Here is a 24,158-nt window from a genome sequence, read left to right as displayed (position 1 = left end):
AAGTGAGCGGTGGCTGATGTTGAGAAAGTGTGTGTGGAGACATCTGTATGTGTGACTGATGGTAATAGAGAGAAGACCTGTGGGAGTGCCGGGCTGCACTACATGTATAAAAGGAGAATATCAGATTCCATTCAGACTCCACTATATCTACAAGTATGGTGAAACATATATTAATAGGTGACAGTGATAGAGGCTAAGGTACATATCTATATCAGGGCCCTTTATTTCATCTTGTATTTGCTAAGTCTCCACCAGCTGCCCTTATTGCCTTTACTCTACATTCAGCAACCTTTCATAATAGCACTTCCATGGCACTTTTCTTTCAGTATCAGTAAATGCAAGAGTGCCTTTCCACATACACTTCCTCAAAGATGATACAGTTCTCGGTAGCATCACGCTATCACAATCTGAAACACCTCATGCCTCTGATTCTTACATTGCAGAACATATGCAAATTTATTATTCTGGCTTCTCCCCTAACTCTAAAAGATCCATTGTAATCCTTTGTTATTCAAGGAATAGCATGGAAGGAAGAAAGGAGCAGAGAGTTACAGGTGATGTGGAGCAGTGCTCCACAACCTTTTTTCACTTGCGATACACTTATATTCTTTTCAAAATTCGGCGGCACAACTGAACTAAAAATATAACTAAAAGTATAGGGAAGACATTATATTCAAGTTACACTGGGGCACACCTGGCATCATCTAATGGCACACCAGTGTGTTGTGACATACTGGTTGTGGAGCACTGGTATAGCAGATGATTGAATATAGGCAGATCTAGTGCATCACTCATTCCATGATTGCATGGATAGTGGATAGAGAAGTATGGGGGATGAGAGGGCAATGAATAGAAGATAAGAGTAACAAGCAGAGATTTAGCAAGTACAAGATGAGGGATGTGCATCCCAGCCTCTAATATTGTCTTCTATTAATGTACATTACACCATGTTTGCAGAGATGGTAGAGTCTTCAACACTGCACATCACTCATCAGTAGAGACTTGTGTCATCTTTTTCATGAAATGCACTATCTTAAAATCAATTTTCACCTCTTTGTCCCAAATATTTCTGTCATCCACTTTCATATCAATCCATGTGCATTATATGCTCATACCAGCACAGACTTGTCTTTTGCATGCTACATCTAATTCCTGTTGTACCTACACAAACACATCTAGTAGAAAAGGCTCACTTCATTTCTTTTTAGTCTTCTACATTCAAAGTTCATATTTAACTACTATGCAACATTGCACTTCATATGCAACTTTTGTAATATATTTCCTTCTTTCTGAGAGAGTAACACTTTGTTGCTAAAAGAGGCAATAGTTCCCTGAACTTTTGTCAACTTGTTTTTAATCTAGCTACTATGCTTTCAGAAGACCAACCTCAACTGCTAATAAGGTCACTAGTTAACAGAAACCATCAAGCACTTCCAAAGAGCTGCCATGACAGTTGAGAAAGACTATTTTGTATGGGCTCTTAACGCTTAATGTCCCTGAGCACCAGCTGCATATGAAGTCTACTTTGTCTATTAACTTAGCTGTGATCCCACTATATTACTTAGGTGTCAACTGTTTACATTAAGCATACCAAAAAGAGTTTCTACTTACTCTTTTTCTGCATAGTAAAACTTTTGTCATTACTAACTTTACTTAAATATTTTGCTTCAATGTCTGGAATTTCTCCAAATTTTCTATGAACAATAGTTCCCATGAGCAACTGTTTTTAAACTCCTCTGTTATAACTTGGACTACAATAAACAGGAAGGGCCTGAAAACTGAGCTCTAAAAGACCTCTACCTGAACACTAAATCAACATTGAACTCAATGCTGACTCTTACCTTGTTGACAACACCTCTGTGCATGACTTGTACAGCTTTCAGAAGACATTTATCAACCCCTAACTTCCTCAACAACTACCAGATCATAGAGTGATGGCATATATCAAAGGCCTTGTTCAATTATCTCTCTAAGCACTATGTCACTTATTGGTACAAAGTCTAACTGCATCTTTTCCAGGTTACCAGGCAGTCCCTAATTAACTTTGCAATAATACTTTCATAACTTGATCCAACAATTTGGTGCTTCTGTAGTTTCCTCTCTCCAGAGCATATCATTTGCCCTTGTAGCAATTGACAATGATACATACCAATCACTGGGTATGAAACTTTCCTGTACAAGCCGATTAACAATGCACATGACTAGCCTGTGCCTCGCTCCAATAGACAGTTTGAGCACATCAGTAGTGATTCCTGATGGACCACATGTCTTCCCTGTCATCATATCCATAATTGCTCTACTTACTATACTGCTGTCAACTTGGATGGCTGGTCCCTATTAGGTCTACATGAGGCAGACCATCTCCCATAAATTCTCCATATTCAGTAACCTCACATAATAGCACTTTCATATTTTTCTTCCCAGTAACAGTAAGGATAAGTGTGCCATTATCACTCTGGAAAAACTTCTCTCCAACAATACCACAGTTTTCTGTAGCACACTGTCTTGCATTTCCATACACCTCATATTGCTGATTCTCACAGTGCAAAACGTGAATTTCTTACTCCCTGCTTCTTTCCTTCTCAAGTATACTTTTTTAAGTACATTTGATACTTAACTTCTCTTTTAGCTACTTAGTAATGCTTTCTGTTTCCCCTTTCTTTCCAATATTTTTGAATATTTTATTATTTCTATAAATGCATTAAAAGACTTTACTGTTTCTAGAAATACATTAAAAAAATTTGTCAAAAACCTGAAAAAATGAACACAGAATATTTTTTGGCTAAATTTGATCAAGCCAATTCTCTTACTTCAAGAGTCTTTTTATATATTCTGGTGGAAAGTAAAGACTATTTTCACACTACATCCCAAATACAATTGAGGAACTTGGAAGGAGTAAGTTTGCAAATTTGGATAACCGTATATGCCCTGGAAAGACAAGCACCCTGATGTTCCAAGCTAAACTTTCATCAGAAAGAAAACATTTTTGTAATATTTATAATGGCACTGAGAACATACATTTGAAGAATGTGTGAAGGAGAAAAGAATAAAGAAGGAGGTGGCCAGGTTAAAAGGGTGTTGACAGGTGGTCAGTGGCCAGAATGACAATATGAAGTGGAGGGAAAAGACTATGAGAGTTAAACAGATGCTAAATTTATGGCAGATGAGAGTGGGGGGAGTAAAAGCTATAATGGATATGTTTTGTAACTATACATTCTATATGTGTACATGTGTGCCTGTGTATTTATATGTATGTATGCATAAACAGGCACATATACATACATTATGTACATATCCACATATTTAAACAAGCATTAACACAAGCAGGAAGAGAAAAAAATATGGTCACAGTAGGAGAAGGAAGAGTAATGTGTAAATGTAGAGAGTGAGAATGAGTGTTAATGTGTACATGCAAATACATTTTCTAAGGGTTCTTGAAGAATGTATGAGGAAGGAAAGAGACAGGAGAAAGGATTAAGGAAGGAGGAGGCAACCAGGCAAAAATGGTGTTAATAGGTCAGTAGAGCTGAAAGAGAAAAATAACAATTTCTAGGAAGGGAGGAAAGCAATGCACTGATGTAAGAATGTGTGTCTCTCTGTGCATGCACATATCAATACAGATATTCACAAAATGGGAGGAGAGGAAGGAAAAGTCAAACTGTTTCTTCATGCTCATTGGAGAACCATGCCAAGTGTAAAAGCAAATTGGGTTTCCATTTGTTTAGAAATGTATGAAGAGGTCTCATGATGTCCGATAACTTTGGTAATCAAGTTATTGCACATCAGTGTGTGATTTGTTATGTTGAAATAGGAAGCCATAGGTTTGCAGATGCTCTGAATGATTTTAATGAACAAGATGTTTTGCAGAAGCCACTTTTTGAAATGTATCCTGTTTCATTAATACATAATGTGTTACAAAGTCTGCATGCCATATAGAAGATGAAGTAACATATTAGATGGCATATATGACGCTTCTTTTTTTTCTCAAAAAATGTCTTTAAAAAATCACCCTGGGTCCTATATGCCAAGTTGAACCTGTATCATATGCTTTATTAAAGTAAAATCTTTTCTCATCAATACATGTTGGAGAAATTGGGGTACATTTAATATGCCTATATGTTTTGTATGCTATCAAATATGGTAAATGAAATACAGCTAAAGGCTGGTGATGTTGGAGATGAAAGAATGGAAAAATACATCTGTGATGAGAGCCTTTGAAGACACTTGGCCAAGTGCAGCTATGCACATTCTAACCAAAAAGTCATGACATTTTATTGCTTTTTTCCTAGAAAGAAGTGGGATCAGTTACAAGGTCAGAGATTAGAAAATGGGAGGTACAAAGGAGTGTTCGTTTTAATGGGAAAATGGCTTGATGAAAGAGGTTAATTTGATCTTTTTGCATGCATGTGCTTGGTAGGAATGTGTGGTTCAGCTGATAACTGAGGTTTGATGAAATGTGGCATCCACTACCAATAACTGAATTTGAAGAAAAGGGACAACATGAAGACAGTTTCAACTGCACAGCCTGTTCCTGAAGAACAGGGAAGAAGAGACAAGATTCAGTGTGGGAATGAGAGGAATACTAGTTGGGGTAGATATGGGAATTTGTAGACTTGTAGTAGACAAGGATGGACTGACAGATGTTGGCAGTAGCAACAGGGATGGCTAAAAAGCTAACAGAAGTGTCAGGTACAGCAAATGTTAATTTAAATGCAGAATGGAGTGATCCTTCCTTCTTCAAATTCCTCTTACTTCATTCTTCTAACACACATTCTTGTATGTTCTCTGGGCTTCTATGAAAATTTGTGAAACTGACAAACGTTTCCCACCACCAACAAATCTATGCATTACCATTTCTCCTCCACCAAAACAATATTTTTTCTATTCCTGCCAGTATGCGGATGTGTTTGTTTACCCATGCTAGCATGGAAGGCAAACATTAAACGATGATGATGATGATAATAATAATGATGAGGATGATGATGATGATGATACAACACTTTTTTAGAATCCTTTTCTTCTCGACAAGATTAGGCCATTGTTGAACTCATCAGACTTTCTGAAACATTTAAGTTTATCACTCTGGCCATTCCTATCAACACCATTTTTTTTCTGCCCAGTTACCTTCTTTTCCCTTATCCTATCTTCTCCATTCATTCTTCAGGCATATATCCTCCTTACTATCATCAAGATTTAAAATAATTTTCTTCCTAACAAAAGGATGAAATGCCACCTCTCATCTAGCCAAGCCCAACCAGCTTATGCAAATCTGCATATTTTATGAAATAATTTTTACCAACACAAAGCATGACAAGCCAGACATTTGGATAAACAAAAATGTGGTACAAGCAATTCCAAAGATCAAGGCTTTGATGACACTGTAGTAGTACTAACAATAAGTAATAATAATCCACTAACATTACCTGCATCAGTTCAACAAGAAAGACTATGTAGTCATTTAACCTGTAAGAAAAAGCAACCAGATCCACCTCAAAGCTCACTCTACCACATTATATAAGGAACGAACACTGTGTTTAGGACCTGCTTCTATATAGGTCATTGATTTTTCACAGTAAATAATCTGAATTGGCCTTCTTAATAATAATAATAATGATGATGATGATGCAATACCAGGCAGTGGCTCTCATGGCTTCTGATCTTAACCGATTGGAAATGTTATCATGTACATTGTTTTGTCTTAGTATAAAAGATGTGCTACAGTAAATATTCTGCTTAATACCACAGATTTGCTTGTGAGTTGTTTGACCCTAACCAGTTGAGCATGTTCCTCAGTGGCTGACAATATGTGTGTCTCTGATCACAAGCAGAAGCAGTGGGGGAGCATCATAACCACATGTTGAGAGGAATTCTTTGGGGTTTGAATAATTCACCTCAAGAAACATGGGTGTTTCATTCAACATCCTTAAACAAACCTTATTCAGGGACCTTTTGAGGAGGATGGGCTACTCAACATGAAGAAAATACTAATTGGGCCCCACCTGCAAGGTCATGTGCTGTTTATCTTGATATAAGATCACCATGTCGTGCACATGTGGTTGTGATGCATGTGCCTGGTGTACCCTTATCAGATGGGTAGTCATGATGGGGATATTGGGCTTTGTATAATTGTACTCCAGTTTCACTTTGATGGCATGCGCTGCTCTCTTACTCAATAATAATAATAAAAATAGTAATGATAATGTCTTATATGTATGTCTGTATATCAACTTACGTGCAGTGGCAATGTATTTGCATGCATAAATTAGACACAACAAACACATTGATATGCATAAACACAAAATGTATATATATATATATATATATATACATCAATGCATACACAAGTACAAATACAGAAAATCCCATGTAAAGTAAATAAGCAACAGACAAGTGTAGAAAATTAAGAACTTATTTGAAATGCTGTTAAGTGGTTAAAGAGTTAAAGTAGTGCTAGTGCTTTGCTCTGTGTACAGGTCATAGAATGGAGCTAAGTTGTTATTATTTTTCTTTTTAAAAACTGTTTACAATGTTTGACCAAGTGAAATGAGTACAATTTTAGTATGGCCTTTATATATCTCATTTACTTTCAGCTTTTTCGCATTTTACTTTTAATAATATGAGCTTAACATAATTCTCTTATTTCCATCATTCAGCAACCTAGTTGTTATCTCATTTTGAAGCAACAAAGAACTAAAATGTAACTAAATACACACACACACAGAGAATGCATTCATACACATGCATATGCAGAATGTACATAGACACACACTCATGAAAAGCTAAGTTTAAACTTATCATAATTATCACCATCCCCTTATAGAGACAACTGATATACATTTACATTTTCATAATCTGTTCAAAACGCACACACACAAACTGCAATCAAATCAAAAAGAGAACATCTAAGTTGTATCATGATCTGCTAGAAACAGCAGTCAAATCACCCTGCCATTAAACCTTACCCACTTACAGAAAGAAAATTATGTCATATAATGTAATCTTAAATGCACTATATCTGAGAAAAATATGAGATTGTCATGGCTGGAATGTCTTCGATCAGAAGTCTGCTCATCACAGCTGATGTAAGGGTAAGCACCAGTAGCTAATAGGTTGTTGGTTAAAAGACAAACTATTTGATTTGGGATTATAATTACCAAGGTTATTAACTCCCATTTTATATAAATATTTATAAGGGTTTCAAATTTCGCCACAAAGCCAGAAAATTTGGGCAAGGGGTAACTCGATTACATCAACCCCAGTGCTCAACTGGTACTTATTTTATCGACCCCAAAAGGATGAAAGGTAAAGTCAACCTCAGCTAAGTTTGAACTCAGAATATAAAGACAAATGAAATGTCACTAAGAATTTTGCCTGGCATGTTAACACTTCCACCAGCTCACAGCTTTATAAATATTTATAATAAGTATGTACCTATACTACCTATCTATCTATACTACCTTTGTCAAACTGACTAAAATGTGGTAATATCCTTATTTTTGAAACTACTGACTGTTACACACCCAGGAATAAGACTTGAGATTATCAGAGAACAAATTGATCAAAACAAAGTGTAATTATATCTATAGCAAATATACACTCTAAAGATAAGATTAATAGCACAGCAGAAAGTACTAATATTAAACAAAAATAAAATGCTGATACAAGTACAATGACACCAATTTTTAACATGACATAAAGACACAAGGAGACAGAAGACAAAAATGAACGTGATCTAAACTCAAAGATCACCATATTAGTACAAATAATCGAAATTTTCTTTTACTTTTCTTTTAAATTATCCAATTCCTGTGGAAACATTAACCATCTAGATATTATTTTTAACATATACATCCTCATACACATGTATCTAAATTTCCTTGTAATGCACAAGCTTGGCTGTATCAACTGGCTCTCTAGTAGCTTTGGTTGATTTTCTCTTCCACCCACTTCGTAAGCCTGTACTGAAAATAGGAGTTGTTGTTGGCACTCCGTCACTTACAATGTCGAGGGTTCCAGTTGATCCGATCAACGGAACAACCTGCTCGTGAAATTAATGTGCAAGTGGCTGAGCACTCCACAGACACGTGTACCCTTAACGTAGTTCTCGGGGATATTCAGCGTGACACAGTGTGACAAGGTTGACCCTTTGAATTACAGGCACAACAGAAACAGGAAGTAAGAGTGAGAGAAAGTTGTGGTGGAAGAGTACAGCAGGGTTTGCCACCATCCCCTGCCGGAGCCTCGTGGAGCTTTAGGTGTTTTCGCTCAATAAACACTCACAACGCCCGGTCTGGGAATCGAAACCGTGATTCTATGACCGCGAGTCCACTGCCCTAACCACTGAGCCATTGCACCTCCACTGAAAATTAGAGTGATAGAAGGGAAAAGAATACAATGCAAGAAAGCAAAAAGACCTACCTTTGTAGCTATGTATATTAGGAGTATAACATAGGAAAGTTTATTAACCCTTTAGCATTCAGATATCTTTGTCAAATGTATTGCTTATTTATTCACATTGCTTTGAATTTATTAAGCATTTTCTTGTAGCTTCAAGATTTCAATGGTATGTTTGTACATTTTAAAAATGACTTTGTAGGGTAGTTGCAAGGGATTGGATTTGATCAGTTTTAACATAAAACGGGTAAAATATTTGGGCTAGATGTGGCTAGATTAAATACTAAAGCATTAAACCTCTTTTGGGGATGATGGTAATTTTCTAATAGTTTCTAATAGTTATAATTAAGCAATACATACACATCCAACAACAAAACCTAAATGATCAGGAGTGAGTGAACTCGTCACAAAAATTAATATAATCTTTAAAATGCACTTAGGTTGTCATCAGTAAATTGTTATCAGAATTAAACTAACAATTAAATCTATATAAAAAGGTCAAACTGTTTCATTCATAAAAATAAGTTTTACTCATATCAAAAAAAAAAAATTAATATAAAAGAGCATAGAGAAACAATTATTAAAAGAATGACAGAGTCAACAGAGACTCTGCAGCAATAAAAATTTTATCTACAAAAATGTTAATTGATTCCACAAGTTGTTGACGACCTATTTACAGGAATAATGACATTTAGTTGTGCACCACCATCATTATACTCTTTATCTAACATACCCAGTTTGCTGGTTTTATTCATTGCATGAATATCCACTGTAGTATCTCAGAAATTACTGAGACTTGGATATCAATTTTTTAAATAATGATTATAGGTGCAGGCATGGCAGTTTAGTTAAGAAGTTTACTTTGCAACCATGCAGTTTTCAGGCAGTACTTTTTGTAAGTGCATTATACAATAGTCTCAGACTTACCAATGCCTTCTGAGTTAAATTCAGTACAGAAAAACTTTATGGAAGCCCTTGCATGCGTGTGTGTGTGCACGCATTTATGTTTTCACTGCTTAAAAGCAGGTATTGTTTGATTATGTTTCTTAACCTAGCAGTTTTACAAATAGTAGGCAATAAAATATGTACCAGACTTAAAAATAAATACTAGCGATAGATATGAATGCTTAAATGCTTGAAGATGGTGCCACAGCAAGCCTGCAGTTTGATGACTAAGACCAGTAAAAGAATAAAAGAATATGGAGCAAAATAATTTTGATGGTTTACTTATTCTTTTTACAAAAGTGGTAAGGTGTGTCAATCTTTTCGTAAGTTTTTTGTGATCAAAATGCAAGAGAAATTATGCTCACAGTTACAATATATCAAATGATGATAATGATGACTATAATAATAATTAGTGCAAAATTCATTTAGATACTGATCACATAAGTAGATGAATTTCTTTTTGTTTTGATATGTTTCTAATTATTTCTTCAGATTAGGTAAAAGAATCAGGAGTATACATCAAATGTAGCCCTACTTTGGTTCTTATGCCGTAAGAGAGTTGCTAAGTTGTTGTTGGCACTCCGTCGCTTACGACGACGAGGGTTCCAGTTGATTCGATCAACGGAACAGCCTGCTCGTGAAATTAACATGCAAGTGGCTGAGCACTCCAGACACGTGTACCCTTAACATAGTTCTCGAGGAGATTCAGCGTGACACAGTGTGACAAGGCTGGCCCTTTGAATTACAGGCACAACAGAAACAGGAAGAAAGAGTGAGAGAAAGTTGTGGTGAAAGAGTACAGTAGGGTTCGCCACCATCTCCTGCCGGAGCCTTGTGGAACTTTGGGCGTTTACGCTCAATAAACACTCACAATGACCAGTCTGGGAATCGAAACCGTGATCCTACGACCGCGAGTCCACTGCGCTAACCAACGGGCCATTGTACCTCCACAAGAGAGTTGCAAATATAATATAAAACAGGCAACAGTTAATATTTTTTATAGGAATTAGGTAATGCATTTCTCTAAATCAGCAGCAATGTAGAGAACTATCACTAGATAATCATCAAAACTAGGATGCAAACTACATTCTTCATAACACAGATTTCATAATTGCTTAAAAAATATCGAAGAAGCTAATAAACAATATAGAATATAGATTTTGCTGCAAATAATTTAGAGAAAATTGTAAGAGTTTGCAATCACTTTTATTGAGGGATATATCCCAAGCAATAAGAATAAGAGATTAATATAATTTAAAAGTGAATAAATAGAATATATACTCACTTGGCTTTTAGTATCATTGATTTCCTTTACTCTGATTTCAAGTTTAGCAACTTTTTCTTGCCAAACACTTTGGTTTTCTTGGAGTGATTTATTCATTGCACGTTCTTCTTGCAGCTCCCTCATCACTTTTGATAACTGACTGTGATACTGTTATAATAGATTATAAATCATCGTTTATTTCTTTTTCATACTTTTGCATTCAAAGACATATACTCTAATACTCCTATATTTATGCTTTATGACATTCTACATATTACTTAAATGAATAGCATGCACAGTGGAAACCTGTGCATTTAATCCCTTGCATGTCCAAAGTATTTTCATTAGTTTGTCTTAAATGTCCAGATTTGTTTTCAGACTGTTAGTTAGCTCTTGTCTCATATGCTCTGAGTAATATAAGGTTTTCCTTTCATAAGTCCCAAGTTATTCTGGTGGTTGGAAAAAATTGGGAAGGTGTATAATATATGATGCTTGGACACCAGGGAAATATATCCTGTGTATGACTAATTTCTGATACTAATAGTTGAAGAAAATCTTAACTAAACTTAGGTTAGCTTTATGTGATTAATATCTTTTATCTTTTACCAGTTTCAGGCATTACACTGCAGCCATGCTGGAGCAACACCTCGAATTTTTAGTCAAATGAATCGACCCCAGTACTTATTTTTTAAGTCTAGTACTTATTCTATTGTTCTCTTTTGATGACCTGCTAAGTTACAGGGGACATAAACACACCAATACCAGTTGTCAAGTGGTAATGGGTAGGACAAACACAGATACACATATATATATATATATATACATATATATACGACGGGCTTCTTTCAGTTTCCATCTACCAAATCCGCTCACAAGGCTTTGGTTGGGTTGAGGCTATAGTAGAAGATGCCATACAGTGGGACTGAACCCGGAACCATGTGGTTCGGAAGTAAGCTTCTTACCACACAGCCACTCCTGTGCTCTGTCTGATTAGTATCAAGAAGTTCAATATTCAAGATATACTAGGAAAAGAAACTAAATACAATATGTGGAATTACAATCTGGAGATAGATATGAAGGAAATAAAAATTATAAGATTTACTGGGACAATAAAGAAATAACTCGCTGAAAATGTGATAGGAAATATCTGTTAAGTAAATATAAATCAATTGCAGAGGGTCTAGGTCAATCTAACAATGATATCAGTAATATGATAGAGTTCAAGATAAAAATACAAAATGATTATAGGGATGACTCTCACACTAGCATCTAAGCATATATAAAATGTTGAGTTAATTTTAAGAATCTAATCCATGCTACAATAATAAAATGATGCCAGAAACAGCAGCCAGGTTTCAATTTACCAGTACATTGAAACACAGCCACAAGCATTATATAATTATGCTTTTAAAATAGGAATATTATTTACTTAGCTTTAAATTAGATACTATTGCCATTCTCAAAAGTATAGTTTAGGAAATGTGACATGTAAAAGCATTTGTAGCAGTAATTCTTATAAATATATATAAATTTGTGAAACCCAACTTCAGTGCCTCATAGCAGTGTAACAGTTGCAATGGATATTCAGAAGCTATAGTAGTGGGGCATATACCCTGGGAAGTCCAACCAAGCCACAAAAGTACAGAATCTGCTGGCCCTACAAAGAGACATTCTCACACAAGCAAGCACATAGTCTATTCACTAGAGGTTGGAAGCTAGCTAATTTGAAGAGGTAATTATGACCTGCCTGCCTAGCCAAGCAGGATGGCTCCATTTGAAAGCTACAACAATGCAAGGGAATGGGAAGGAAGAATTGGCAGCACATTGTGACTAAGGGGATATAACAACATCCAATAGTCTGGTCAATACAGTGATACAGTACAGTGATGTATATAAGTTTATAGAACTACACCAAAAATAATAAATAAATCATCATCATTTAACACCTGTTTTCCATGCTGGCATGGGTTAGACGGTTTGACTGGAGCTGGTAAGCCACAGAGCTGCACCAGGTTCCAGACTGTTTTGGCTTGGCTTCTACAGTTGGATGCCTTTGCCAACCACTCCACAGAGTGTAGTGAGTGCCTTTTACATGTCACTGGTACTGGCCCCACCAAAGATTTCATTTGGCTTGACATGTCTTCTCAAGCACAACAAATCACCAAAGGTCTCGATCACTTGTCATCGCCTACATGAGACTTAACATCCGAAGACCATACTTCACTGCCTCATCCCATGTCTTCCTGGGTCTACCTCTTTCACAGGTTCCCACCAAATTGAATAAAAGAATTCTGAAAATTTATGGTTTTTTTTTTTCATAAATAATAAGAAATAATGATTAAGAATTTATTTTCCTTCTGTAAGATACCTGAGTACATTTCTTTTCAGTCTGATTTTTCTGTCGGTTAACACGTTCCAAAGCTTCTTCCATACGATTGTGTTCGTCAACCATCTGTTTATGCCTGCTCTCTCCTGCTTTCACCTAAAACATTAATACACAAACATACATTTAATATGGTTAATGAAAGTTTTCTTCAACAACATAAGAGATATTTTACCATATCATGAGACATTTTATGTAATATACTTTATATAATTGTTTCTTGTATAGACACAAGGCCTGAAATTTGAGGGATGGGATTAGTTCATTAAATCAATCCCCAGTACTTGACTGGCATTTATTCTATTGACCCCCAGAGTCATGAAAGGCAAAGTTGACCATGGCAGGATTTGAATTCAATAGTTTTTTTTATCTTTTATTTGTTCAATCATTGGATTGTGGCCATGTTGGAGCACTGTCTTGGAGGGTTTAGGATGTGGAAGCAAGGTCTAGAATCGAAGGGCCTTAGGGTTAACCTAGCAAAAACCAAAGTCTTAGTAAGTAGGGAGGCTGTCAAATCACAAACCCCTTCAGGTAGATGACCCTGCTTGATCTGTAGAAAGGGCATAGGTAGAAACTCCATACCATGTACCCGGTGTAAGCTATGGACACATAAAAGGTGCAGCAATATCAAAGGAAAGTTAACTGGGAAGATAGTTTTCGTGTGTGACAGATGCACAGGGGCAATAAACATTAAAGATGTACAGAAAACAGATTCCATCACATGACAGGGGAAGAAACTAGAAGTAGTTAACAGCTTCTACTACCTAGGCGACCAAGTCTGTAGCGGGGTGGTTGCTCTGAGAGTGCAGCAGCTAGAATAAGAATAGCCTGGGCAAAGTTCAGGGAGCTCCTACCTCTGCTGGCAACTAAGGGCCTCTTGCTCAGGATGAAAGGTAGACTGTGTGATGAATAAGTGCGAACTGCCATGCTACATGGCAGTGAAACATGGGCCATGACTGTTGAGGACAAGCGTAGGCTTGAAAAAAATTATGCTAGCACGATTCGCTGGATGTGTAATGTCAGTGTGCATACACGACTGAGTGTAAGCACCATGAGAGAAGAGTAGAGTATAAGAAGCAGCAAATGTGGTGTACAAGAGAAACAACTGGATGAGGGCAGCTGTGTGAGGAAGTGCCACTCCTTAACTGTGGAGGGAACTTATGGAAGAGGTAGACCCAGGAAGACAAGGGATGAGGTGGTGAAGCATGACCTTTGAACATTGGGCCTGACAGAGGTAATGACAGGAGACTGAGACCTTTGGCGATATGCTGTTATTGAGAAGACCCAGCAACTAAAGTGAGATCGCAGCCATGCATGTCCGACCCAGTTAAGAGTACACTTGATGCGTCAGGCGATATGATATGCTTGAGAAGACCTGTTGAATCAAGTAAAACCAATATCATAGCTGTAGCCAGTACCCTCTGACTGGTTTCCGTGCCGGTGGCACGGAAAAAGCACCATCCAAACATGGCCAATGCTAGTACCCCCGACTGACCCATATGCTGGTGACACGTAAAAAGCACTATCCAAACGTGAGTGATACCAGGCCCACCTGACTGGCTCCTGTGCTGATGGTATGTAAAAAGTTATTATTCTTGATACAGACACTATAGTCTTAATGGGTTAAAAATATCATTAACAACAAAAATAATAACAATTTCTCAAGAGTGAGATTGGGAAACATTTGCACTTTTGTCCAGAGTTTTAACAGCTGATGTGAAGTGAACTGGCATCAAATGAAATCACACTTAACTGGAGATTAGCACTTGCCACTTAAAGCAAGATTGAGGGAGGCCACTAAGTAGTCACTCAACTTGCTAGAGATAGCAACCAAATCTCCTTCAGATCACATCCTAACATTTCAATGATAAGAAAGATAGTCTGCATAATGTAGTTATGGACATACAAGGAAATAGAAACAGTCAAAAATGGAATATCTTTTACCACAGGTTTGCTTAATCGGGACTCAAAAACAAGATTGAAATATTTGACTGTAACATTTTCCATATTTAAAGTTGTTAATAATTACGAAATAGTGAGAGTGCAGTAAAGTAACAAGACATATGACAACATCACACTTAGAAAGAGTAAAGAAATTAGAAAATCACATCTGAAAGAGACTTTACTCAATACAGTGCTATATGGGCAGAGGAAAAGAAGAGACTAGGGATATTTCAATCACAGAACATCATCATTATTATCATCATCATCATTTGATGTCCATTTTCCATGCTGGCATGGGTTGAATGGTTTGACAGGAACTGGCAAAGCCAGGGGTTGCACCAAGTTCCAGTCTGATTTGGCTCTGCTTTCTACAGCTGGATGCCCTTCCAAAGGCCAAACACTTTACAGAGTGAACTGGTGCTTTTTATAAGGCACCATCACCAGTGCTTTTTACATGTTACCAGCATCCACACCAATGCTTTTTCATGACACCTTGGAAAACAATATTTGGGCTGGATATGGCTAGATTAAATAGTAAAAAGGTAATGCCCAAAATCATTTCAGGTGTTTATCAACCCCTTAGACCTACCCACCCACTTCCAGGAGGTTAACATTGACTACTTTGCCAACCCCTGATGTGGACCATGACCTAGATACCTTCCCACCATCAGAGTTCTGAAAAGCTATTGGTAAATCCTTTATAAAATCATAAAAGGCAACGCATAAATTTCAACAAAATCTAATTCTAATATTTTATTATCAAATTTCAAACCAAAATTAAATAGTTACCTGTAGAAGTGCATCCTGCTCAACTCTTGCAATTTTTTCTTCAAAATATAATCTCTGTGATTCTAACTGACTTGTTAATAAATATGTGTACTGAAATATTTTAAAATAAATGTGTAAGTTTTATCTTTGATAAAATGCATTTAACACTTTTGTTACCAAATTTCTGCAGAGATATACCTCCTGTGTTTCAAATACTTTTGAAAATAATGAGACATGAATTAACATGAAATTTTGATGAAAAGTGTTAATTTAGATCACTTTCAATCAGGGAGTTTATATTGTAAAACCAGAGGTGGTCTCAGGCAGATTGGTATCAAAAGGGTTAAATCATAATCGTAATTTCATAACATAACAGGATATACAAATGCATGCAGGTGTATGATCAGTCAGTCTCTCTCTCTCTCTATCTCACATGTTGTTGTTGGCACTCTGTCGCTTACAACGTCGAGGGTTCCAGTTGATCCGACCAATGGACCAATGAAATCGCGATCCTATGACCGCGAGTCCGCTGCCCTAACCACTGGGCCATTGCGCCTCCTCTATCTCACATACACACATGGAAACAATCAGAAAAGCTTATATATATATATATATATATATATATATATAACCAGTTCACGTGTTTTGAAAAGTGATAAAAAAAAAAAACTATTTGTGGGAAGCTTTTACTTTTAAGCTCAGACAGGTCCTACACAAACACAACTGAAAGTGTGTACAAAATTTATGTAGAAATTCCATTTACTGGCAAGCTCAAAACACTTGAGATAAGATTATCTTAATCCATAACTGCAGAATTCAATTTTTCTAAAGATATCCTTAGTTTGTTATATTCCACTTTAAAGATGAAGAAACATGTATATAAAAGTTTCAACATAATATGACCTCTTTGTAGTAATTAGAAATATTAGTCATGCAAATTATAACAAGTACTTTACTATTATCTAATTAGTTAAATTGGTGACTAAGCTTATTTGTGACACCATAAGTCTGCCTCTAAGGTTGGACACATTGCTCTAATTGTTTCATCTAACATGGTTGAAAAAATAGACTCTTTTGCTATTGGTTAATAAAGAAAGGCATCCTGCTGTGAAGATTTTTACCTCAATAATACCTTTGCAAGTACTCACATTTTACACTCTCCATCCTATGTAAAAAAAGCTATACAGAGACAACAGACAATATTGCTTTGCACTCTTATTGAGAAGAATGGATTTAGCCATCTTTATTATGAACATCTGTTCAATTGTTCTTATCCAATAAATATTTAACAGATGATTGAAGATGATTGAAGAATATTGGAATTTAGACTCTAAATACATTTCAAAGAAAGAAAAATAGTTAGCATATTTATTTACATATAAGCGGTACTATTTTACATTTGATTCTTACTGTAAAAACTGGGGTGTGATTTATACAAGGAGCAAAGCTAAACTATGAAGGGAAAAAAATTTGGTATCAAGCTTTAACAATAAATTAGTGGGGTGGCTTATACATGAGTGCAACTTACACACGAGTATATGCAGTAATTAATGAAAAATAAAGCTAAAAGTGAAAGCTAAAAGATAAATTTGAATAATATTAACTATCCATTTGTAAGAGGGTATCATAAATAGATCCTATGAGCCCAAGTCATATGTTTTTAAAGGTGGTCTGTATCATTTTCCTTCTAATATCAGAACTCTCTCAGAAAAAGCCAACAGTTTATATATATATATATATATATATACATATATATATATTGGGCAAGTGTCTTCTACTACAGCCTCAGGCTGACCAAAAACTTGTGAGTGGATTTGGCAGATGGAAACTGAAAGAAGCCTGTCACACACACACACACACACACACATATATATATATATATATATGTGTGTATGTATGTATGTGTGTGTATATGTTTGCGTGTCTGTGTTTGTCCCCACCAACATCGCTTGATGCTGGTGTGTTTACATTCCCGTAACTTAGCAGTTCGGCAAAAGAGACCAATAGAATAAGTTCTAGGCTTACAAAGAATAAGTCCTGGGATTGATTTGCTCAACTAAAGGCAGTGCTCCAGCATGACCGCAGTCAGATGACTGAAACAAGCAAAAGAATAAAATAATATATATATATATCACTTTCTCTTTTATTTCCACTTAAAACATTTTTTTCCCCCTCTAGTTTCATCTCAGAGCTGCAGCTATGCTGATGCATCGCCATTTGAATGTTTAAACATTGTTTAATTATTTCTTTTACATCATTTTCAGTCATCATAAGATAAAAAGCAATAACATATTTGATGAATGATAGAGAAACTCACTTCTAAAGTAAGAGCATCTAATTTTTCATATACAGCATTTCCTCTTTCATCTACTTCGACAAGTTTGCCATCAGTTTTGTTCTGTACAAGCCTATGTACATAATTATCACCAGCATAATCCCATACTTTGTTGTTGCCCAATTGCATGGCATAAGTATGCTGTGTTTCTTGGAAATGTCTACAATGAAGTGAACAATTAAAAAACATCAATTACTACAACTTAATAATATATAATTACACATATAAAATTCTTGTATTATTAGATATCCAGTTAAAAATACCATCCCGAAATCATGACAGATATAAGCAGAATGGCAGACAATAATTGCATGCCCTAAAATGAGTATGGTGAGCTGCTAACATCGGGTCATGTATCAGAAACCCTTGACAATCATTAAATGATTGTACCATGAACACTCTTCTTTTCAGATGTAGTAAACTGAATGGCAAGTAACTAAACCAACCAACCCAACACAGGAAAGTTCTCTCTTCCTGTCAGGTACACCACCACTACCACTGCCACCTCCACCACAACTGTCATCATTTAACATCCATGTTCCATGTTGGCATAGGGTTGGTATCAAAAACACTGACACAATTATATGAAAGTCTGAAGTGATTATGAGTGGAAGCAAGCAGATGTGTACTGTGTACAAAGAGAGAAGCACATGGCTCAGTGGTTGGAGCATTGAGCTCACAATCATGAGGAAGTGGGTTCAATTCCTGGACCAGGCTGTGTGTTGTGTTTTTGAGCAAAACACTTTATTTCATGTTGCTCCAGTTTACTAAGCTGTAGAAATGAGATGTGATGATACTGGTGCCAAGCTGTATCAGTCTTGGATAACATCAGAGGGGAGGCTGATATGCATGCACGACTGCTGGTCTTCCATAAACAACCTTGCCCAGACTTGTGCCTTGGAAGGGAACCTTCTAGGCACAATTCCATGGTCATTCATGACTGGGGGGGGGGGTCTGATGATGGCATAAATATGAAAAGTTGTATTAGTATATTAAGTGTATGATTAAGTTATAGAATGAAGTTCAACAAATCTAATCATATTTGTCAAAAATGGAGGAGATAAGACGTTAAAAAGTTGTAAGAAGTTTTTTCATGAATACAATCATTTCATACATAGATATAAATTCATTTTCAGAATTTGCAAATATCAAAGCACTCATCAGTGCAGAAAAGATAAGAACTTAAGAGAAAGAGCAGAGAAGTTGGACCTATGAGTTTCATGTCTATTTGTTCCTATCCTTGTGTAATAGTGATGGGAGTCATGTCGATTATTAAACAACTAATGGATGAAGGTTTAGGGGTTGATATAAATATAGAAATATCGATAACTTTCTCTCTATAGATTAGGATAGATTGGCTAATTATAACACCGTATACGAAGATTAGGGCAAGTTAGTTAGAAAAATGTCCAATGAGAAAACAGTACCTAATGTAAATTAAATCTAACTATTGAAAACAATACTCGGTATTTAAAAATAAAAACATAAAAAAATGAAAAAAGTTTAACATAAAAAAATTTGGTTTGTAAAGCTTATAATAGAGAGTTTATGCAATCAGTGATCAAAAATATAGGGGGAGAAGAAGGAATATGAAAGAATGAAGGGGAAGAATATTAAGGACTCTTGTTTACTCAAAAGCCGTATTATTTCATGTTGCCATAAATACAGCTTTTGAGTAAACAAGTGTCCTTAATATTCTTCCACTTCATTCTTTCAAATTCCTCATTCTCCCCCTTCATTTTTGATCACTGACTACATAAACTTTTATGTTAGCTTTACAAACCTAATTTTTTTTATGCTAAACTTTCTTCATCTTTTTATCTTTTTTTAAATACCAAGTATTGTTTTCAATAGTTAGATTTAATTTACATCAGGTACCATTTTCTCATTGGATGTTTCTCTCACTAACTCACCCTAATCTTCATATATGGAGTTATAATTAACAATCTATACTAATCTATATAGAGAAAGTTATTAATATTTCTAAATTTATATCATCCCCTAAACCTTCATCCATTAGCTGTTTAATAATCGACATGACTCCCATCACTATTACACAAGGATAGGAACAAATAGACATGAAACTCATAGGTCCAACTTCTCTGCTCTTTCTTTTAAGTTCTTATCTTTTCTGCACTGATGAGTACTTTGATATTTGCAAATTCTGAAAATGAAAATGAATTTATATCCATGTATGAAATGATTGTATTCATGAATAAACTTCTTACAACTTTTTAACATCTTATCCCCTCCATTTTTGACAAATATGATTAAATTTGTAGAACTTCATTCTCTAACTTAATCATACACTTAATATACATATACATATATATATATAGGCCTTTCGTGATACACTTAAAACCAGGAACTTTTCAACACCCCTCATATATATATATATATATATATATATATATATATATACTTACATATATATTCTTTTTACTAAATAAGTGGGTTTTGTAACATACCTATAAGCATGTCTACCAACATACCGACCACAGCCAACATGACCACAAATCAAGCAGATCCACAGACTCTAAAAAAGGATAATTAATAAAAGAAAAAAAAATCAACATTCTTATAAATAGCACACCTTATAAAACTACATGAAATTAGTAACTATTTAATACAGTTAATTACTAATTAAAACAAATAATTACCATTTGACACACTGAACTCTTTTTTTTAAAAAGACTTCCAAAAATATTTTGCTATGATTCTGTCAGTGTCTCAAAGAAGATACACAAAAAGGGGTCTTCTTTGTTGCTCCCTCTGAATAGATATTGAATTCAACATTTCCAGAAAAGGGACTGAATCACGGCTATAACATCCCTGCTTTTTTAATAACATATTAGCTGAAGAGAAGTAGCAACAACTGAGAATTGAAACCAAACTCACTCCCACTGAGATCTTACCTACTGTCCTCTAGTCACTCATATTATAAATAAAAAAGTAAAACATGTAAACATGAGAGCCTCAAAGTGGTTGCTCAAAGTGTTAGAGATAGCAACAAATTCCTACTCAGATTGCATCCCGCCCTCTATGTTTTATTCAGGCATAGTATATCTAACACTGCATTGGATAATCTATTGGAAAGTCACCTGTGCTTTTTCATTCAGGCATAGTGTATCTAGGACTACATTGGATAATGTAGTCCTAGATATACTATGCCTGAATGAAAGATAAAATGGTTGTAACTAGAATACATTTAATCTTAAGTTTGCTTTATTAGGGTTAATCTGGGTTAAACAGCAACAACAGAAAAGCAAAATATACAGAAAAAAGTGAGAATAATAATAATAATTCAATTGTAAAATTTTCAAAGCAAAATAATTAATAGAAGTCTTACCTCTTGAGAGCCACATTCTAAGCATCTGTTATCTGGAACTTCTTCAGGTGTTTGGCAATAGCGACAAACTGGGCAACTAGAAAACATATTTTAATTAACAACATTATATTTTAAATAATTTTGTCATGTTAACTTAGGTGGAATGGCCTTCTGCTATTTTGAATATTTTGCATTTTGTTAGAGCAATTCTATTTACTACCCAGGTAATATTCACAAAACGTCTTTCAGTATATGAACTGAAGCACATAGAATTGTATTGTTTATTAACTTCTGGTTATTTTCTCAGCACATTCTCTTCATCTTTGCACTTCAAATGCAGAATGGGTGTTAACAATTCATTTTAACTTCAGTTGTCGATAAAAAAAAGGTTTTAAATTGAGCTAAGCACTGGAATTAAATGAATAGGGAACAAATGAATTCGTAATATATTGAATGAGGTGGTGAAGGACAACCTTCGAATGTTGAGCTTCACAGAGGCAATGACAAGCGACAGAGATCTTTGGAGATATGCTGTACTTGAGAAGACCCAGCAAGCCAAGTGAGAACATAGTCATGGCCGATGCCAGTGTCGCTTAATTGGCCTGTTTAAAAGCACCCTTCAATCATTGGCCAATATGCCATGCTTGTGAAGACCTGTTGAACCGAGTGAAATCGTAGTCGTGGCCAATGCCAGTGCCACCTAACTGGCACTCATGCCGGTGGACATAAAAAGCACCATTTGAGCATGGCCGATGCCAGTGCCGCCTGACTAGCATCCATGCCAGTGGCACATAAAAAACACCATCCAAAAGTAGCCAATGCCAGTGCCGCCTGATTGGCTCCCGTGCCAGTGGCACATACAAAGCACTGACTACACTCTTGGAGTAGTTGGCATTAGGAAGGGCATCCAGCTGTAGAAACCTTGCCAAATCAGATTGGAACTTGGTGCAGCCTCCCGGCCAGCCAGTTCTCAGTCAAACCATCCAACCCATGCCAGCATGGAAAGTAGACGTTAAACGACGACGACAATGTAAGAAATCTTTGATTTATAATAAAGGAAATTGCTATAAAAAGTTATGCACAATGGATTTGAAGTTAATATGTAAAATACGGGCAAGCAAGTCATGGTCTATTGACCAGGATTAGAACAGTAGCGACTCTGAATAAGAGAACTGACCTAGATTGTGATGATTTATCCCACCCATGCTGGCATGAAAAGTGAATGTAAATCAGGTATAATGACTATTATATGTGTGTGTGTGTGCATGTGTGTGCATGTGTGTGTGCATGTGTGTGTGTGTGCATGTGTGTGTGTTTGCATGTGTGTGTGTATGTACATACCCATATTTTGTATTATGAGCAAAAGTATTTGTGTGGCTTTCACAGATACATTCATAAACACAATAAAAATATTTGTACTTCATTGAAAGTAGAAATGTCCAAGGCTTGGCCAAGATCTTCCTTTTTTTCCTGTTCTAACAGTATCCAGTTTTCAAATGCTTATCAGTCTGAAAGCAAGTCATTCATAATGCTTGCGTTTCCAATTAACAATATTCTTAAGTGCTTCTGACTGCTTTGCACTAAAACAAGAGTTGACCCACTTTTATTTTTTCCAGGTCATTAGCTAAAGGCAATATATAATATTAACTGTAACTGTTTTGGCTTACACCATACAGATTTAGATGGTCTCTTCTGAAGTTGCATCATCTTGACCCATGTTCATAGGTTGTTCCATAATTAGCTTTAAAATAAAATCCCTGTTAGTATCAAGCCACAAATTCTAATAAGTAAGATATTTCCAAACTGGAAAAATCAACCAGACCAGACCAGATAAAGTGACAACTGGCTTTACTCTAGCTTGCCAAAGAATACCTACAGATGCAGAGGCTTAGGCTACTAATAGCCACAGATTCTGAAACAAATGCATATTGAATTTTGAACAATTTGTTTGACAAGAACTAGGAGTCCACCACTCCTAGACTGGTCAAACAGTATGCTCATTCATCATTTCAAGTATTCCTGAGATGGCATGTGCTGTTGCTAGATAGTCCAGCAGCACTGGCAACAACTTTGCTCGAATGATTTTCTAACATGCCACCAGCACAAGTGCCAGTAAGGCGACGCTGGTAACAATCACGCTCAAATGGTGCTTGTAGTAATAATAATAATAATATATATATATATATGAAGTAGTATTATTACCATTATTTATAGTAATAATAAGGTGGCTAGTAAGTTAACAACTTTACAGGCTCTGATTTTATCAAGTGGTATTATATATCCTACTTAATCATATATATATATATATATATATATATATATATATATACACACACACACAGGTGTGGCTGTGTGATTGAGAAGCTTGCTTCCCATCCATGTAGTTTCACGTTCAGTCCCACTGCGCACAACACCTTAGACAAGTGTCTTCTATAGCTCCTGGTTGACCAAAGCCTTGTTAGTGGATTTAGAAAACAGAAACTGAAACTAGACTGTTGGATATGTGTGTGTGTGTGTGGGGGGGGTATGTATGCTTGTGCTTGTGTCCTTATCTTGACATTACATGATAGTTGTAAGCAAGTGCCAGTGTTATTACAAGTGGTTGTCCTTCATTTATAATCTTGTGTAAACATGTCTGGCAATGGGGAAATACTACTTTGTATTGAGACAAGTGAGGGTTGGCAACAGGAAGTATACTTGATCATAGAAATCTGCCCCGATAAATTTCACCTGACCCATTGAAGCATGGAAAAGTGGTTGTAAAACAATGATAATATAATATATATATATATATATA

General features: G+C 35.8%; 1 protein-coding gene and 1 long non-coding RNA gene across 2 annotated transcripts in view; one reads left to right on the top strand and one right to left on the bottom strand.

Moving 5' to 3' along the window:
* Window positions 1-24,158, bottom strand: part of LOC106868570 (BRCA1-associated protein) — a 63,205-nt gene that overhangs the window by 4,635 nt on the left and 34,412 nt on the right. The window contains exons 9-14 of the mRNA XM_014913892.2: window positions 21,383-21,458; window positions 20,502-20,569; window positions 18,016-18,193; window positions 15,720-15,809; window positions 12,972-13,085; window positions 10,625-10,771 (exon numbers count right to left, since the gene is read on the bottom strand). Of these exons, the coding sequence (XP_014769378.1) occupies window positions 10,625-10,771; window positions 12,972-13,085; window positions 15,720-15,809; window positions 18,016-18,193; window positions 20,502-20,569; window positions 21,383-21,458 (673 nt within the window). The remainder of the gene's footprint in view (window positions 1-10,624; window positions 10,772-12,971; window positions 13,086-15,719; window positions 15,810-18,015; window positions 18,194-20,501; window positions 20,570-21,382; window positions 21,459-24,158) is intronic.
* Window positions 1-24,158, top strand: part of LOC106868571 (uncharacterized) — a 76,447-nt gene that overhangs the window by 18,444 nt on the left and 33,845 nt on the right. The window lies entirely within an intron of this gene.

Source organism: Octopus bimaculoides, chromosome 1 (assembly GCF_001194135.2).
Source record: "Octopus bimaculoides isolate UCB-OBI-ISO-001 chromosome 1, ASM119413v2, whole genome shotgun sequence".
NCBI classification, from domain to species: domain Eukaryota; kingdom Metazoa; phylum Mollusca; class Cephalopoda; order Octopoda; family Octopodidae; genus Octopus; species Octopus bimaculoides.
The sequence above is the reverse complement of the archived record's forward strand: the minus strand, read 5'-3'. Positions and strand labels throughout refer to the sequence as shown.